The sequence below is a fragment of the Actinia tenebrosa genome, unplaced genomic scaffold (genome assembly GCF_029948245.1).
Source record: "Actinia tenebrosa isolate PJP-AT-01 unplaced genomic scaffold, QUT_ActTen_1.0 PGA_scaffold0__85_contigs__length_37466705, whole genome shotgun sequence".
Lineage (NCBI taxonomy): Eukaryota > Metazoa > Cnidaria > Anthozoa > Actiniaria > Actiniidae > Actinia > Actinia tenebrosa.
The window spans coordinates 4,323,143-4,343,483 of record NW_028292569.1 but is presented as its reverse complement, the minus strand read 5'-3'; the positions used below and the strand labels follow the sequence as shown (position 1 = coordinate 4,343,483).

At 35.1% G+C, this 20,341-nt stretch overlaps 1 protein-coding gene across 4 annotated transcripts; it reads left to right on the top strand.

The window, feature by feature from the left end:
• Window positions 1–4,111: 4,111 nt before the first annotated feature.
• LOC116301470 (orexin/Hypocretin receptor type 1) lies at window positions 4,112–20,337 on the top strand. 4 transcript variants are annotated; one of them, XM_031710532.2, is made up of 4 exons: window positions 4,112–4,275; window positions 9,916–10,015; window positions 18,035–18,156; window positions 19,338–20,337. In XM_031710532.2, exons 3-4 carry the CDS (start codon window positions 18,069–18,071, stop codon window positions 20,231–20,233), a joined length of 984 nt encoding a protein of 327 aa, XP_031566392.1. In that variant the 5' UTR covers window positions 4,112–4,275; window positions 9,916–10,015; window positions 18,035–18,068; the 3' UTR covers window positions 20,234–20,337. The 4 variants fall into 4 exon arrangements, with proteins under 4 accessions (XP_031566392.1, XP_031566397.1, XP_031566393.1 ...); XM_031710537.2 differs by lacking the exons at window positions 4,112–4,275; window positions 9,916–10,015 and adding an exon at window positions 11,446–11,506; XM_031710533.2 differs by lacking the exons at window positions 4,112–4,275; window positions 9,916–10,015 and adding an exon at window positions 13,343–13,456.
• Window positions 20,338–20,341: the final 4 nt, after the last annotated feature.

Genomic DNA, 20,341 nt, shown 5'->3' with positions numbered 1-20,341 from the left:
AATAGTCTTGTGGTTATAGGCCGTATCCCTATTATCTTCTATGCTATTTACGCGAACGCTCCCGGTGTCATCTACTCTTATCTGCAGCTTTACCTTCCCGTGGCAATCGGCAACCATATGAAAAGTCCAAACGGAATGATTTTTAAGGCTGCTGGGGTTAGGCTCTACGGAAAAATGCACAGGCTCCCTGTTGTTCGTTTGATTTCTCATAGGCCGCAGTATGCCGTCGTCGTCGCAGAAGCGAAATCCTACGTTTGCGTGGCTGCTTGCGCCAATGCAAATACTACAAAGGATTAACTTCTTTCCCGAGTAGTTCAAATCCACAGACATACCCGTGACATCAACCCAAAATGCTTGGGTGTATTTTTTCTCGCCTTTGTAAGTCGTATAGACACAATCTACTCCAGCTACGTAGGGGTTGTTCATCGCCATATATAATAACTCAGACCAACGCCTGCGGTGGCCAAGCCGGCTTTTAGTAAGTTATGATCATATTCCTCAGGTATCGTAGGCATAACCTTCTTTTGAGGCTTCTTCTTTGGTTCGGGTTTTTCTGTGTGCTCCTTTTTTGGTTTCTCTACGAAGTGAGTAATGCCCTTGGTCATGTCAGAGTTCACGTCATTCACCCCAAACTTCATATCCTTAGTAGCTCGCTGCAGCTTGTTGTTATAACCCACGACGGAATTGGCGTTAATAACCAAATTACTTGGCATTAACCAACAACCAGGCGACAAAGCGTAATCCAGTCGCACTTTAGACTGCTGCACCGCTAATTGATATCTCTGCACCGATTTAGATATGTCATTTTCTATTATTGCAGACTCAAATAAAGTTAGGAATTCTTGTTGCGTTTCCTGTGAAGCGCCTTGGGATCCAACAATGGGGTTGCGGGTATTTACCTGCGCTCCCAGGATGCAGTACACGAATGCTTCAATGCTACGGTTAATCCTGGCTAGGTTCCTTAAACCTTTTCCTTTCATTAACACAAATGGATCCCAAGTGCCGGGGTAGTTCGTTTGAATTCTAGTAATTAATGAATTATTACCCTTATTACCACCCATATCACTGAACTCTAACTCATTACTTGGGTATTCCTGATGTCCGTAGTCAGCCGGCTTCTCACCATTGGCACCCCAAACGTAAACTATACCCAGCCCATGCGTCTTACCCTCCTTATAACGAAAGTCTTTTTGCTGTGGTTTGAACTCATTAATTAACCTTTCCAGGGCTGCGGCGTCATATCGGTTATTCATTGGATTAAATGCCTTATCTCCCGGTAGGGGTACGTTAAGCTCCTTCAACAACCTCCTTACCGTAAAGGCAACGTGAAACCGCATAAATGAAATGTGAAACATGTCCGCGGCAACACCACAACCTTTAGTGGCAGCCCAAATAGCAAAGTCTAACTGCTGTGGCCAATACCGCATGTTGGGTCCTGCTAACCATTCCCTGGCCTCTTTACCCGACGTATGCTTCAACATCGTATCTTTAAAGATATCCCTTACTACTACGTCAAATGATTGCTGACCCACTGGAATCTTCAAATGCGTTACCAATTTATCGAAGTCGTTTATACCACCTTGGGCGTCGTAAAATGGGTAATCTTCCTTGGCCATTAATAGATTCCTTGGAAAATTGGGTGGTACTTCTTTATGCTCGGGTTTTGGTGGCCTTTCTTTACGAACGGGCTTTGGTGCCTTCAAGTCCGCATTACTGTACATTCTTTCGCCGTTGAAGTAAATCCCATCGGGTCTTCTTTCGAACTTACTGGGGTCTGCATGCGGAAACATCTTCCTAAATGCTCTCCAATTCCAGTAATCCCGGTTGTCGTGATGTGGCTGCTCCTCAATATCATTCCCAAAAGCGTCGTACATTAGTATATATAATGGATGTTATACCATCAGCACCTCCACTTTATCCTGATTTACCTAGGGAGGGACCTAACGAATTAAACGCTGAAAACTTTAGGCTCAACAAAGCAAATTTAATCCTGGCTTACTTGGAAGGACAAGCAAAACACTACGAAAAAGTTAGGAAGAAATACGTCAGAGCCCGGAGTACGCTACATAAGATTGCGATAACTTCAGGATCCATATCTGTTGTGTTAACGGGCTCTGGCGTTGCTACTTCGCTTACTGGACCTGGAGTAATTGTTGGAGTTCCTTTGGCCGGCGTTGGGGCAGCCTGTGGTATTATTTCGGCTGTTGCTACGGGTATTATGAAGCAGTTGTCAAGCAAAATATCCAAGCATGACACGACAATAGCTCTGTCAAGGGCTAAAGCAAATACTATTACCGACCTCGTTTCAAAGGCTTTGCGTGACAGAAAGATAGACGACGTAGAATTCTCGCTTATTCTGGCCGAAGAAGACAAATACGAGAAACTAAAGTCGGACATAAGGAATAAAAAAACAGTCATAAAAGATCTTTCCGAGGAATCTCGCAAAAAGATCTACCAGGAGGCAAAAGAAGAGCTTCAAAGAAAGCTTGCTCAGTAAAGATTTGCTTTGAAAAGAGCGTGACGGGATTCTATTTACATATCGAACGCCGGCTGTCTGGTTCATATGCAGATTAGTTTCTCGCCGAGGTTGTTTACATTTCCAACTTACTTCGGCTTTTTATATTTGGTTCGGGTTTTGATCGTGTGCTCGGGTTTCGATCGTGTGCTCGGAAAACGCTGGTTGTTATGAGGAAGAGGAATGTTGGCGTTGCTATGTGATGTCATCGCCTGGGAATCCATTCTAACAGTGGGTGGTTGGGGTCTATTTTGTAAAATATTTCGTAGATTACGTCAGGGTAATAAGGAATATCCTTATCCAGCCGACAAAACATCCACTCGGCTCTGCTCATATCAGAAACCTCAGGAATAGACTTACCGGTAATTTCAGACAAAAGATAGGGAATAGCTTTGTAATATTTCCCTAGTTTTAATTTTTTCAATGTCTTCCGTAGACTTTGTGGGGTTGGCTCTTCTAAGTGGTCTATGATTTTCTTCTTTACTTCGTTGTCTAAATATACCGGTCGATAACCTTGGATATGACTCATCCAGTCCCTAAAGTATTTTATTCTTTTGTATGGGGTCTTCTTACGACCTCCATTGGCGTAATATTGCTCTTTGGTAGCATTTGGTACGGCATTACGAATATTCTTACCACACTCGTAACACTGTGCTGACGTGTCGTCTTCTATTTGCATTTTTTTACCACAACAAATATACTTATTTGGCTTAGTAGGTACAAACTTGGGTTTTAAGCACTTTATACAGAAGTCATAAACAAACTCTTTACAATCTTCGCACTCCATATATAGACTAACATATTTTACATAGACGCGGGATGCGGGTAATCGCGGTACGAATCAAAGGGGGTACTTTAGACGGGTAATCCTCCAGTGGTCGTTGCGCTGGAACCCCCATCCCCTATACTACTTTGATCTTAAGCTGAAAGTCCGTGGGTGCGCTATCAAGAACCTGAAAAGAATCCTTGCTGCAAACAGCGCGACACCAGTCATGTTCAACAAGATGTTTGTTGAGTTTGTTGTGAGTTAAGCACTTAAACCTTCACTATATATACATATTCATATATTTTTTTGCTATATAACTAGTTAGCTTTGTGATATATTATCTACTACTGATGATGGCAGCTGGACTGCCGAAACATGTCAATATCATTAAAGGACTCATTATATATTCCTTCAATTTAAAAACATTTTCTCGTGAATGTACCCCTTAAAAGACTTCAGTGTACAGTGACTTTAATAGCTGCCTGTGAAGAAACTTCCTTTCAAAGCAAGGCTCTCCATTGGTTTCACGTCTAAACTTGACTAAACCACGCCATGAAAATGATGATGCAAATGATTTTCCACGAACTACCTCTTGAATCTCTGCTACCGCTTGAACCAATCAAAAACTACGATGTCGCATCTCATCAAATAGACATTCATCAAGCACAGTCGACAGACGCATGCTATTTTTCACTCCCACAGAAGATATTCACTATAATACAGCAGTGCATTGTGACTACCTTTTGAGCTACCATTGGCACGCTTATGAATATTTACTGTCTTTAAATAAATATACGAACATAATTAAGACAGCGGTGAGAACTGGAGATGTCATTGTTGCACATTACTGCCAAGGTGATATGTAATCAACAACCCAGCAGCTGAATTGTGAAGTTAGTGGAATCATGGGGGACCAAGCTAGAGTCCACATCGTTCATCAGAAGAACTAAGGCTAGTAAACCATCATCCCATCCATATAGCATCACTGATGCCGGTAAGTAGAATAATTTTCTTTCTAAATAACATTTCTTTCGCTTAATCTTTTGTGTTAAGGTTAAGATTTAAAAACATTCTACGCTAAGCCTAGGTTGTTAAATGTTTTTTTATTTCCTCACCAAACTGCCTGTATTCACAGAGAACTGTTCCTACTTCAGTACTTTTTGAAATGCTTGGCTTTTCATCGTTTTTCATATATACTCTATCAGAATCTACGAGATTCTTTACCAACTTTATTAAAAGTAAACTTACTTCGGTTGGTTTTCCTAAAAGTAGAACAAAAGAAAGAATCTGGGATTACCAGTGGTTGGAGGCAAAATAACGTTTTAAGAGAGAATTTTTTTCATATTCAAGCAGTGAGCGCCAAAAACTATTTTCTAGAAGAAAAGCTGTTGTACAAGGCTAAAAACTTGTTATTCAGAAAGTTTAACTTGTTTGGAAGTGGAGATGACCGATGAAAGTGGAATCAAAGTGTTTTATTCGAAAGTGAGGTTTTGGCCTTCATTTGCTTATTTCCCATATATTTTCTATAAAAAAAGCCTGCAAAGCAACATTCTAACACAAATGCAACAAAACATCTTTGTACAATTGAAAATACCGCTTCAAACAGGCAATTTATCATAGTACATCAGTTTCTAACTGTTTAAAAAAGGTTTTGAGTGTTAACCCAAAACGAAAATTGGGATCAAATCTCATACGAAAATCTAGTTTTTGGCGCTTTTCGCCATTATTGCCCATTATTGAAAAAAATTTCCTCTTAAGGTATTAGAATAGAATAGCTTTGGTTGTAGAAATCAGCAAGGGAAAAATCATAACGTTGTGATTTTACTAAAACAAAACTATACTATTGTAAAAAAAATAGTTTGAAAAGAACTAATTTTTCGAGGGCAAAATGTATTTGGCAATCAAATTATCTTTTTTTCCCTGAAATCGGAAACTGACATCCATTAGCAAATTCGAATTTTACAATTAAAACGAAGTCTCATTACGTTTTCAATTAGGTTTTCTTTGATAGTGCCTTAACAGTACCGATTCAAGAAAAACAATTATTGGTAAAATTTTGGTATTGCTTGAATATGTTTAAGTAATGCAGGCGGCTCAATCAAGCCGTCAATAATGACATTTTATCCAATTTCTTTTCTTTTCGTCATATCATTTAAAGAGACCAAATTATAATGTCTGTCCTAGTTGACAACAAAGGTTTTAAAAGCGCAATTGTTTCGTGGCATTAAACGGTTAAGAAATTTTCTTTGTCATGCCAAACGCAAGCCTTTGAAGATTTTTTTTTTTTTTAATTTGCTTTATTTTCTTTTAAAAAATTTCTACCTTAATAATAAAGTATTGTACAAATATGATTATTTGTAATGTCACGTACGCAAATTTGGAATAGGTAATAGTTTTTTAGGGTGCCGGTGCTATATCAATTTGCCTACTGTCTCTACGTGTCCGAAAAAATTTTGATGAAATCAAGCTAACTTTTCTAGGTGAATGACCATCCTTTACAAGAACTCAAGTGATTGTTGTTTTCAAAGCAGCAGGTGGATGCCCTTACTTTAGGTACCACTTTAACAACAGTTACGCATTTCTGTCCAACATTTTTGGCGTGATCTTACCTGTCATGATTCAAACATGAAAGCATCTTTATCTAGTTCGTGTCAATAACATGAAAAAGAGGATCTGAGTACGAAATATTTGATAAAAACAATTCAACATTTCGTATAGTTTAGTATTTCTTTTTTTCTATCTTATCTTTTTTTTTTTTTTTTTTTTTTTTTTTTTTGCTATTATAATCCTGTGAACATATTTTATTATTGGCTCTTTACAAAATGTCTTAATCGTCTTCCAGTTAAGACCCTGACAATTTGATGTCAGAATGTTGGCACGTTGTGGTGTCGAGAAAAACTGGCGTGATAACTCCCATCAAAATTCTTTTCTTTTTTTTATTTTATTCATCCATCCATCCATCCATCCATCCATCCATACTTCCTTCCATCCATCCATCCATCCATCCATCCATCCATCTATTCATTCATTCATTCATTATTTATTATTTATTAATTATTCATTTATTATTATTTATTCATTCATTCATTCATTCATTCATTCATTTATTTATTTATTTATTTATTTATTTTTTTTTTTTTTTTTTTTTTATTCGTTTATTTTTTCATTATTTTTTATTTAAATATACATGAAGTCTTATGTTTGGTTTTGTTGTAAATCTTTTAAGACTTAAATTGGCATAACCAGAAGTTGACAATTAAGAATGAGCGGAAGTTGTTTCAAAAACGGGGAAGTACGGAGTTCAGAGTGTTGTCAAAATGTCTAACGTTTACATAAGTAAACAGGAATAATGTGTCAACTCTATCAAATCAGAGAAAACAATGCGTCACGCAGTTTTGATGAAATCTCGCAAATCTTAAACTGTTTTTTTATTATTATTATTTTCGCAACTCGTCTTAACTGCTTAATATTCATCATTGGCACTACTCATTCTAATCTCATTCTTGTCCATGTGCTTCGATTTCCACTTTCTCAACCTTTTAAAAGTTATCATTTTCCTTTTTTTTTTTTTTTTTTTTTTTTTTTTTTTTTTTTTTTTTTTTTTTTCCCTACTTTATTTTCTTTCTTGTGTGTGATGAAGTCTTGGCAGGAATATTGAATGATTTTTTTTTTTTTGTTACGGCCTCATTGAAAAACGTTTTCTTGTGAGTTAGCTTCATATAACTTTTCATTAGAAAGAATAAACTAATAAGAATGAATCTCAATCAAAGAATCTTATACCTAAGAGAATGACACACACGATCTAAAATAGGAAACATTTAGTACACCCAAATCAAACTAAAAGGATGGGACAGAGATCAGTAAAAACATCAAATGATGGTCACTTTTCGTCATACCAATGACGAAATTATCACTTCGGTATGTAGTACTAGTCTCCAGTTTCAGTGATTTTGTATATATTTTACATCACGTTTTATATACCATGACCACAGTTTTGAGATCATCTATATTAATCTATCCTACACCTTTTGGAATATATTGCTGGTTTTTCATAGCCACAATCTTGATTGAATTTTAACAAACGATTTGCCATTATTCTCTAATGATTTTGCATTAAGTATGAACAAGTATAGCCTTCTTTTTCTCCTTCTTTTCGTTATTTATTTATTTATTTGTTTGTTTGTTTGTTTATTTATTTACCCGGGGTATTTAGTAAGGAGCGTGGCCTTCTTTTCTCCTCTTTGGTGAGTATTTATTATTTTTATTTATATTTATTATTATATTTATTTTATTATTTTTTATTATTTATATTTTTATTTATTTATTATTTATTTATTATTTAGTTATTATTTTTTTATTTTTTATTTATTTATTATTTTTTTTATTTTTTCTATTTTTGGTTCTTATTTAGTTATTTTATTTATTTCTTTTTATGGATTTTTGATTTATGTGATTATTTAGTTATTTATTTTTATTATTTGTATTTATTTATTTTTTATTATTTATTTTATTTATTTATTTTTTATTATTTATTTTATTTATTTATTATTTTTATTTATTTTTTTTATTTATTTATTTTATTTATTTATTTATTTATTTTTTATTTATTTATTTTTTTTTTTATTTATTTATTTATTTATTATTTGTTTGTTTGTTTGTTTATTTATTTATTTACCCGGGGTATTTATTTATTTATTTTTACATTTGTATTTATTTGTGTTTTTTCCCCAGTTTTTTCCTTTACTTAGTATTTTTTCTTTTATTAATTATCTTTAAGAGATTACAAGCCACATATAATAGTACAGAGATATGAGAACAGTTTTTTCTCATTGTTAGTGTTATTTTCAAGTCAAAAAGACTGAATGTTATTACTAATATCATCATCATCATCATCACCATTGTTATCATCATCATCATCATCATGTATCATCACCATGGCTCATCATCATCAGTCGACAATTCATGATGAGTCTTTTTTTAACTTCGAAGTCAAAATTGGTTGAGCTTAGTCTTTTCTAAACCTTTGCATGGGGTTTTCTTAAATACTACTTTGAATTGCCTTAATTCGTTCGAGTTTGTCCTATTTCTTTTCAAAAGTATTCATAATCACCCTAAGTTTGTCAATGTAATCATAATTGAAATAACTTTCTTTTATTAGTTTTTGTTTTTTTAAGCGAACTCAAAATGTTTGTTAAAATTTCGATTAATCTTCATTAGTACTTTAGCATCGAATTGTTGTATATTGTCACTGACATCGATCACCTGCATCTTTTCAATTTTTTTCAACCCATTCGACTAAAAATTGCCTTTTTTGCTCAGCATGTGTGCTAATTCTTAGATATCAAACTGCAAATTGAATTGTTTTCTCGAACTTCCAGTGTTGTTATGAAAAACATTAACAAGAGCTAAGTGTTATTAGTTTTATAGTACGTCCTTTGAGCTCTTCAATGCTTGGATATTCAGTGTTACGTCCCCTTAATATGTCGATGATGGCAATTTCTTTTTAACCCAGATCATAGTAAAGGAGTATGTCAGGAAGTAATATTCCTTAGTACATAGAAGCGGATTTTTTAAATTTTATTTTAATCTAAATCAAAAAGAAAAAAAAAATTATTTCTATTTCAGTTTTTATTTTTTTATTACAGCGAAAGGTAAACAGGGCAGAAAAAATCCTATACCAATCGAATAAGTAACGAGAATTAACTAAACAAAAACAGTTTCTAGGAATTTAAAAACGAGCAGATTTTGTACAGGTTTGATAAACCGACTTTTAAAAATGCTATTGGACGATATTGAACGATTTTGCATGCGAGTATCAACACGGCATTTAGCCAATCAGCGCGCGCTTTTTATTTTAAAAGCATTTATGATCCAAACCATCGATTTTCAATGTTTAAGGCTTAAGTTGACCAGATGCCTATCTAAAAAGATTTTTAATCACCTTTCTTTTCACAAGGGCACCATGATGGTAATTCAGCGGCTTTCGACTATAGAGAAAGCCCACCCTCGTCGTCGGTAGTAGGCAGATCGCTAACTTAAATGTAATGGTACGTGCTCTTTTGTTTTGGCTGGCCCTTCTTATTATACAAAGTTATGGACAATACCGAACCACTAATATCAGGGCCGAATCCAGGGGGTGTCGTGCGGTGCACCGGACAGCCCCATAACGCCCTATTTACTCTTACGCTTTTTTGAAGCTATGCATCTCTATATACATTTCTTCATTTGGCACACCCCCTAACAAATTTCTGGATATATAAGATGTAATAAGATTATGTAAAGTACATGTCCGGGAAAGAAGGAAAGAAGTACAGCAAGCCAATTTGCCAACTGAAAATCTCGGATCCTCCCATGAACGCATTGATCGAGTAAGATATTAGGTAGTTCCTTAATAAATGTAATGAAGGTAGTAATGAAGGAGAAAGGAAGGAAGGAAGACAGCCTGGGAAAGTATTTGAATAGTTTAACTATGATAAATACTAGACATTTAGTTTTTTCTTTAGTACATACCGACTTGCTATTGTTGAACAATCATACTATGGTATCGTATAGACCGATTAAATGCGTCATATCAATACTATAATATTTTTCATCACGCCTTAAGCCATACTCAATGTAATAAATGTTTTTTCAGCACCTAGATCTTCAGAAAAATAAGACATAATTGCCAAGAAGACTGAACATAAAGGATACTGAAATAAGGCTGAGATTGAAAAGAAAACACAAAATGGCAGGTAAGGAAAGAAAAAGTCCACCACTATTTTCTTTATTTTCTATATTTTCTTTCTTCTTTTCCGTCTCTCGTCTCCCTCGTTCTCGGTTCTTGTATTCGACTCCTCACTCATCTCCTACTACTCTCTTCTTCTTCTTCTTCTGCTCTTCTTCTTCTTCTTCTTCTTCCTCTTCTTATTTTATTCTTCTCCTTCTTCTTCTTCTCCGTTCTATCGTTCTCCTTTTTCTCCTTCTTCCTCCATGCCTCGATCTTCTTCTTTTTTTCTTCTTTTTCTCCTTCTTCTTCTTCTTCTTCTTCTTCTTCTTCTTCTTCATGCTCGAATATTAAGCGATTCTTATCTTAATATTTAAGATCTAATCAAATGATTTGAGCTTGACCAGTGTCGTTCTCTTCAACATGATGATGAATTCATAAAGATCGAGCTTCGAAACCAAGAAGCTCGGTCGGGTGAGGATTATGTTCCTAGAAATAAGCCTTATTATGTATTTTTAAAATATTAAAACAGAAATTAAATTAACTACCATTTCTAGAGCATGTTCATTAGTAAAACTCTAGAGTTTAAAGAGAAGAAATTCAAAACTCGTGATCGACTGAATATATGATTTTTGAAAGGTGGGGATTTTGAGAAAGAAAAAATTTGCCAGTACTTTCTCTGTCCGATTCATGGAATCTTCATCACCTGTTAGAATAATTTCTTAGCTCTCTCTTTTGATTCGAGGGTTTTTCTCCGAGTTCCTAATCCAAAACATTCCACGTTAAATCGATCTGTGAGTATCAGTTAAGTTGTTTCAAGGTATCGATAAAATTTCTAGCTAATCCGCTAAAATAATCGGTAACATATTAATACTCTCCGCTCTCAGCTTATTGAAACCGAGATTTGAAACCCCGCAACGATTAGTTATGAAATCAAGTGTAATTTTAGAACGTAAAGGCATATTGACATTTTTGATGTTATTTTCTTAAAGGTAAACTGATATAGTTATTGAAATCAAAATAAAGAAAATATTTCTAATCAATTTCTATTTGTTATTTTGTTAGTTTTTTTTATGACGACGTTATTGAAATTAGGTGTATTTAAGAAATAATAAGAAAATGTTTCAATTATGCCTTATGTTTGTTTACCCCAAAATCCTAATAACCCATTATTATCCAAACATATTTCTATTATTTTGCAATTGAATGCACTGCATACAGTAGGACTGAGCCTTTAAAATAATCTGTCTCATTGTTTTACCGTCTACAGTATTCTGATTAACGAAATATTCTAATTTTACAGTCTTTTGTTTACACAATCAAGCTTGTCTTTCTAATAATTTGGAAATAAGTCAATATATCTTTCAATTCAAATTTTTCATTTCCTTCGCAATATAAGCCAGGTTGGCTTCAATTATCTTTCATTGACAAAAGCAAGCCAGTTCGGCAGTTGTTGGAGGTTAGCTATAGTGGGTGTACAACACAATCGAGACTAATCAGCATTATACAAATGTACAAGGTAAGTTATATCTTGGATTTTTCACAGAAATGAGATTAACGTCCTAAGTCAAGCAAACAAGAAAGAAAAAGCAAAACACACACACACACACACACACAAAGCTTGATTTATCATGATTGCAGTCGTTGACATCTCCTAGTATGACATTTCTTTCACGAACTAGCTCATCAGCAAATTGATGACTATTTAAAATCGTCAGATCCTCCTCCGATTGATCTTGAATTTTCTAGAAGCATGAATTCTCTAGAAGTCATGAATGCAGGACCTCGGACGTTTTTCAAGTTCTTTTCTTTCGCTCTATGGATTACCAATAATATTCTTGTGGGTAACTGCTGAATTGTCATTTATAAAACTTACTTACTCTTAAACCTAAAACTAGCGTAATGAGAGTCGTGCTGTGTGATGTTAAAGAGTATTTTCTATTCATATTTGTAGTTCACAAACTCTTATTTTTCATTCAAGTTTCGATTGAAAACCTAAAAAGGCACAAGGCATGATGTTCTCTGGATAAATGTTTCGTTTCTTCCAAAAAATTTTAAATCTTCATGAATATGAACGAATAAATTCAGAAATTAAACTAACAATTCTCTTGAGATCACCAATGTAAACTTTACATGGTTTGAAATGGGCAATTTACATATGAAGGTAATTAGTTCCATTGGTCAATATCTTAGCTATTTTATTTACTTTAAGTGTACCTCCTAGTGCAGCATTTTCAGTTTGTGTAATTAGCCAGGAGCTTTTTATGACGCATGCGCAAAACACTGAAGTTGATTCGGTGCAGGGTTTATAAAACTGTCACCCGTGGTGACCATAAGTTATTATAGCGTAAAAGTAGAATTTCTGTAATTATTTTGTAAGCAAAAGATTTTTTAACTTTCAAAATTATCCCTTTTGGAAGATATGAGGTGTACCCAATTTTGGCCAAACCATGAAATATTTTCTGAACTTTTTTCTGGATCCCTTGTTTTTTTAAGCTAGTAAAAACAACATAGTAGCTGTCTATCCCTCCCTCTTTCATTATATCTGTTTTCAATATTACAGTCATCTTGAATCTCTGTAGGCGTTCAATTATAAAAACGAAAATACGAATGAGTTAGCTCTTATTTCATATGGTTACGATTAGTTATTTCATTTCATAAATAATGAATTTTAGAATCATCGGCTTCAAGCCAAAACAGGTATCATTGTCGTTCCTATTATAGTCTGTCGTTGAAAAATAAATGTTTGTGCGGAACTCAGAGTCCGTTAATGACAAAATGCGTGGTCGTAAATTCTACTATTATCCTTTTTTCTCCGTCCTTCCTTTTGTATATTTAATATGTGTGTAAATAAACAAAAGTCAAAGTCAACTTTATAAAAGACTAAAAAACAATTGACGAGATGAAAGGAAGTTTTGCCTAGCCGAAGTTGAAGTCATAAAATGCTAAAATTAAATAAAGTAAATGTACTGTATGACGTCAATAGTCAATGCGGAAAAAAGACAAAACAAACAAAGAGTTTAACGTTTGCCAAAATGGCGAATTTTATTATTTCTATAATCCTGAGAACAGAACGATATATCAGAAGCGCTTCAGTAGGTCTGTAAGCCAACATATTCCCAGATCAGGAGGCAATTAGGAGCATCAAGTCTTCCATACATTGGTCCCAGTAGCAGGTTATTTTTGTGAATCAACGAGTCAATTTATTCAAGCTATCAATATTGATATCTCTATTTTTAAAAAATATTTGCGTTTCAAAGAGCTTCTACTTCCTGCTACGAGAATTATTTAGTAGCGTCAATTCATAAGCGGAAAAACACTCTTAAACCGAAAACCTAAGTGAAGTGAACAAATAAAAAGATCATTTTTGCGAGCTACCGGCAGAGTCGCAAGTATCGTCTTCTCGTTTTCCCATTAATCGACTGAAAAACCCGTTGGTCTCAATTTTGACGCGAAGCAGAGATGAAAGGTACACAGTAAAAATAAAAAAGCGGAATTAGAAAGTCTATAATGATACTCTACACGTTGGAAACCAGTTAGGTTATCTACCCAGTGAATTTGTAATCTTTAACAGTGAATTTTGATAAAGTTTGAATAAGCTGCATGACTTTCAGGTCCATATTTAATTCATGACCCGCTAACAAGTATCTCGAATGCAAAACAAAACTCTTCACATTTCAATTATTCACAATATCACCAGATGTCAAGCTGAAATTTCTATTTCAAAAACGCGAAAAAATTATATTTCCTTGAAGTAAAATATATTATTGAATAAGAATTTTTAAGTTCAGGGGCAAATTTAACACATCCAAATGCTAGAAAGACCCAATGAACACTAAACAATAGGACTGGAACATTCGGAATACTTGAGAAACAATTTGAGTGATAAACCAACTTTTAGAACATCTGTTTATAGAATTACCGGCTTAGAATTCAAGTGTCAGTGGTCTCAGTGACAATGGTCGAAGCAATGAAGCTCAAGCCGAGCATCCTAGGCAAACATAGAAAATAAGAGCAGGTTCGTTAATCTAAATTCAAGAAAGGAATTGCAAGAAAATTGACATTGAAAACTATCATATCATCTGCTTTGACATTTTCTTGTTGTTATTCGTGTGCCTTCGGTATATTAGAACTTTCTTCGAGAGTTGAACCATCTGCGTATTAGTCTTCAAACAATTTATTGACCACGTTTTGCACCTGTTCGTTCTAACGGCCATAGCTAACTATGATCTAACAATTCATGAAAAGTGTCATGTCTCATAGAAGCCCTGCGGTACCGTCATTTATTGGTAAGTATTAAACTATTTACTATAAGACCTTTTTGACCTCTTTTCAAATCTTTCTGGATACTAAAATGTCTAGGAAAATTTTACCGTCATTTGTCGCCTGTTTTTGGATAGTAAGTTATTTTGAAATATTCAAGATATTTTAATAATAAACGTGTCTGCATGGTCATTTCAAAGGTGTATGAACCTCGGATGTGTTTGAATCTTCAATACAACATCAAAAGCTGAATTATTAACCATACCACTCATGGTAGTTACCAACTTGTGGGATCTGCAAGTCCATAAACACAAGAAGATATACCGGCAAAACAGACCAGATATAATTGCTAAGGACAAGATTGACAGACTTTGTTTCTTTGTTGATCGATATGTCAAAGTGAGAAAAATGCGGGAAATGAAAACGAAAACTAATCTTTGTTCTTAAAATTTTTGTGTTTATTTTATTTTTATTTTTTTTTTAATTTTATTAGAGCATTCAAAGTTATATGCAAATAGAGAATTAGAGCCATTAAAAGTGCGGATACTTAAAACTCTTGCATGTCAATCACCAATACGAGAGCGACCGAAAACCCCAAAGTATCAAGTCTTCTTGCATTGTCCATTACTTTGTCTGGGTGGTGTTCATACCATCTTCTAAAGACTTGAAATCTATATGTAACCAAGTTGAAAACTGGTTGAAAACATACTGGTTGAAGATTTAGTCGAGTTTGTTGCGTTACGTTTGTACTAGCCATATTTGGAATGATGATGTAAGTGATCACGCAACAGTATTCGTAATTTGAAAAATAAATCAGTTCTGCTCCAGATTTTGTGCTGTTTAGTTGTGTTTTTGTTTAGTCCAAGTTTTAGTTTTAGTTTCACTTCTTTTCCTGCGACCTATCTTGGAAAAGACCTGCAATGAGTTTCATCGTCTTTGCCGTTAAACATCCACTTGGTCACATTTGGCGTCGCGAGCAGGATAGATCGTCAGGAAACAGAGAAGATGAAGATCATGATTTTAAACAGACTCCAAAGAGAAGTTTAAAAACAAGTAAAAGCACCAGTAGAACTCAGTTCGACACAGTTGGTCGAGTGTCGACCTTAAAAGAGGACCACGGAGGAGAGGATTGTTAGAAGAAGAAGTAGAAGGAGAAGGAAAAAGATGGAGCTAAATTTACGTTACGCCGAGCTTCAGTTTTGAAACACGCCATTTTGTTGGATGACGATTTTTGCTGTTTTGTTTCAACTGTTGAACTGAATAACGATTCACAGACGATGACTGATAAGTAGATTCTGAATGAAAAAGTAAAGGGATAATACATGAACACTTCAAGAGCAAATTTAAGCGGGAAGTAGAAGACAGTGAAACCACAGTTGTACCAAATGTACAAGTCATGTGTTCGTGAGATGAAGTACTGAACAAACACTTACGCGTTTGACATAGTTGTACCCAATGTACAAGTCGCGTGTTTGGGAGATGAAGTACGAGGGAAAATAATGAACACTTACACACTGACATGAGCTGGGACTCTCGCACAAGATAGAAATGGAAGTACAGAGAGCATGATAGAACGTTACACAGAGCACAGTCTCAAGTTTTATCGGGAAGTTCAAGTGGAGGCTAAAGAGAGCGAAGATGATAAACTGGAATTGGTTGTCAGGTCTTCGCGGGAAGCCAGAGGAACATAGATTTAACTTACAGACAATTGTGTTTTTCTGGACATTTCTCTGAACTTTGTAGTTTTGGTATTATCTATTGGAAGCCTTGTATTTGTAAAAGTTTTGCATTTATGTTTGTTGCCGTGAACGACAACACAATTTGTTGGGAGGTGTGTAACCAAGTTGAAAACTGGTTGAAAACATACTGGTTGAAGACTTAGTCGAGTTTGTTGCGTTACGTTTATACTAGCCATATTTGGAATGATGATGTAAGTGATCACGCAACAGTATTCGTAATTTGAAAAATAAATCAGTTCTGCTCCAGATTTTGTGCTGTTTAGTTGTGTTTTTGTTTAGTCCAAGTTTTAGTTTTAGTTTCACTTCTTTTCCTGCGACCTATCTTGGAAAAGACCTGCAATGAGTTTCATCGTCTTTGCCGTTAAACATCCACTTGGTCACATATAGCTTATCATCATCATCATCATCATCATCATCATCACATCATCATCATCATTATTATTAATATTATTAATGTTATTATTGTTAATTAGGAAGAGAGCGAGAGTAAAGGAGTAAAGAATTCAAAGAATAGAACTAAAACTAGATCAACTCATATAGCTTATAAACACGATCGATCAACACTTTCTACGCGAAAAAAACTGTTCCTTGTGATCAACAAAGAAAATAATAGTTTAATCAGATCACAGTCCTATACAGATGGGCCTGGATAATAAATACCATAAATTTCTAAATTTCCCACGGGCTCTAATTATAACATCGCAAGCTCTTCAGATAAGTCCTAATGAAATAAGTTTTTTTTGCTACTATACGTGGCAGTCATCACAAAAGATTAAGAAAGAGCCAATCCTAAGGATCGCTTTAATTAGGATCATTTAAGGTGTTGAGATCGATCGACACAACCGCTTACTATACATAAGGCTTTTGGGATAAACATACGAGAGTCTTGTGTGAGGCACTTTTATCGTACTTTATTGGTATTCTACTTATGTGTATCCATATATTGTCCTAAATTTTGCCGTGAGCAAAAAGGTAAGAGGATTGAATAAGAACGAAAACTAAAGAATATAAAACTACTATAATGCTGTATAGATGTGTATAGTTAATGTTTACAAATAATGATAATTTATCGTATACGAAAAAAATAACTTTTGAGCAAAACATTGCTTGAATTTTGGTCCTTGGGGGCTCCGGTTCTTCGCGCATTCGCGCGACCACCTGGCACGTACTTTCACCGCACCAAAATTCGGTATTGAGTACTTATGTTTGTATGAATATAGTTAATTACAGCAAAACCACTTTAACTGGATCTTTGATGTCGAATTTGTCTCTTGAAATATTGCGGGATTGTTATTACAAATATTTAAAAACCATCATCATCAAGAACCTTTTAACTATCAACTATATAGTATATATTCTAATAACTATTCTTTGTCTTTCGTTCTATCATTCATTCTTCTTCTCTTTCTTTCCCTTTCATTTTTTATTCTCTTCTTCTCTCTTACACTTCCTTTTTTATTCCAGTTTTATTTTTCTTTTTTACATTCCCCTCGAGTGTTAAATATTCAAATCTCATGTTATGACGATTCTGGGAAACAGCTCTCCGGTGTGGAGTTCCCCCTGCCCCAACCCCCGAACCCCTGCGCGGAGAGCCGCTACGCAGGATATTGTAAGGACGTATATCAAGCTAGACGTTGCTACCAAAAAAGATATTATTCTCATGAAACAGATTAACACAAACAATGAAAACACGACGTCCAAAATTGAGAGATTTTATTTTAACTCTTGAGACCACGTGTCATTCTCTAGAGTTAAGATTTCTTCGTTTGACGTCTGTGCATGAATTCTATTCTCAAGAGAATGTCACTTAGTCTGAAATGGAAAAGCATTAGGGCACATGCAATAAAACCATGAAATTAAGTCAAAATTGACAGTGACAAGACTACTAAATGAGTAATAGTCGCCCTAACACTCAACCGGACATTCATTACACATATACACAATGGGCCATTTGTGATAATCAATATTTCATGGTTCTATTGCATGTGCTCTACTCCCAAGGTAAAGAGGTCTGTAGGTTGATATCGCATGTTTTTTGTTTGCAGGGCAGACCAGTTCAACATCAGAAAATCATAAACCATGATCAACATGTCTGCATTGAAAGCCTCAATCATCGCCATATTTTTCGTCACAACGACCATCGGGAACTGTCTCGTACTTCATGTTGGTGCGTATTCTTGAATATTCTATATACAGATACATATAATATAATTCGGTGATAAATAAAATAAATGGGAAATAGCTGTGTTTTAGCAGAGGGATTCCAATCGGAATTTAGGTATAGAAGATAATATTTGCGGTGGGAGGAAGGAATCCGGAGAAAAACCATCGATCGGAGCATAGAAGAGAGTTAACAAACAAGTCTACTCACATACGACGCCGAGTCTAAGCTAGTCGATTACATATCTATATTATTCATTTTTGATGATAAGAACTAAGAATACAAGCAAGTTAAGCAAAATCACGCCAAGGGGTCATTTTTTTGTGTGCCATTTTTGGTTGTTGCTGGGGTTTTTTTTGTTGTTGTTGTTTTTAAGTCAGTTTTTCTGATTGTTTGTTTGTTTACTTTGTGTCCTTGTTTATTTCTTGTCTATTTATTTATATCTGTCGTTTTTTTACCTTACCAATCTTTGGTTTGGTCGGTGGTAATATTTCCAATCTTTACAAACCAATTAACTTTCAGTTCCATGGACATTCATTAAAGACCAAATATCCCAATGCAAACACACTTTTATTAAAAATAGCACCATTTACCAATATGTTTAATGAGTTATTATTAAGTTGGCTCGCCGTCTTGATCGTTTGAGCAAGAATTAAAATAGTCGAGAAAATTATGTTACCACCAGCAAAAATATATATCAGAAAAGAATAATAATCTTTACTTTGAAAACATTGGAGTTCCTGTGGATTACGTAATGTGCGCAGTAAAAGTGCGCGCTGACAACTGTACCCACCATCCTTAAAGAGCTGAATGTAATCTAACGAAAAAATAATAATAATAAAATAAATGAAAGCTAGCTAATATTTACTCACATGAACTGTTTTATACGATTTCCGAGCCCATCCCACACGGCTAACCGCCTCATCTCTGGAGTAATCTGTTGTTGACCAACATGCCACCTTGGTTCTCCATAAGCGTCTCTATCTTCGCTTCAAGCCTTTTTTGGCGGGCTACCTGTGGTCAGCATGACCGACTGAGACTGAGAGCAAACTAGTGAATGAAATGAGCTAGTGACCCAACCCTCCTCCTCCCTCCGCTATCACACAGGGAACCCAAGTGGCTAAGAAAGGAAAAATAAGAAAGATGTTTGGTTTATGACTGATTTATCATTTTATTTATTTCTTCAGGTCGAAAACACTGGGGCCATACCTCAGGTCACATCACACATTTCCTCGTCTTCCATCTCTCTATCGCAGACCTTATTGTCACAATGTTTTGTATGCCCTTTGAATTTACTGAAGAACTCCTAGAAAAATGGCTTTTCGGCAGGGCTACATGCAAAATCATCGAATACATCCAAGCTTCGGCGCTTGGCGCGTCAGTTTATATAATAACATTCATCGCAGTGGACCGTTATTTATCCATTGTACGACCTTTAACGTCTAAACTGAAAGCCCGTCATGGAAAATACATCGTGATTTTTTCTTGGCTCGTGCCCGTTTTGGTCTCAACACCTTACTTAGCTATCTTTGATATTGAATTGGAGCAGCATTCTTTTAAAAATGGAACCACTATGATATGTGAAACAAGGGGCCTTCCATACCCGTGGCTGAATAAGTGCTACTGGGTTGTCGAAATGTACTTCACCTTCATCTTGCCATTAGCAATCATGACATTTTGTTACTCAAGACTTATGAAAAAAATCCTAAACTTGAAAAAAGTCGGAGAGCCTAGACAGCCGTCGCAACATAACCAACTGAGTGCATCGTCCGATCCAATTGAACATAACTTAAGAAGAATCAAGTTGAAATCCGTCAAACTTACCATCGCATTTGTTACCATATTCATCATTTGCTGGACTCCAAAGATCGTGTTGGAACTCATGCGGATTACCCGAGGGACCCGCGAAGTACATCGAAGGACTGCCATCTATGAGGTAGCTCTTTTTATGAGCTATATGAATGAGACTTTGAATCCTGTATTATACGCGTTGTTTGACCCGTATTTTAGCGATAAGATAATGGGCATGTTTGGGAAAAAAGAGAGATCTTTTGGGGGAACTACGACCGATACATCTGGATAATATTCATGAATTTCGTAAAATTGTGAATATGTATTATGCCATGAAGCATATATACACCACGGTGCATAAGGAAGGCTTATAAAGACACAAATCTTTTGGTGTTTTGTA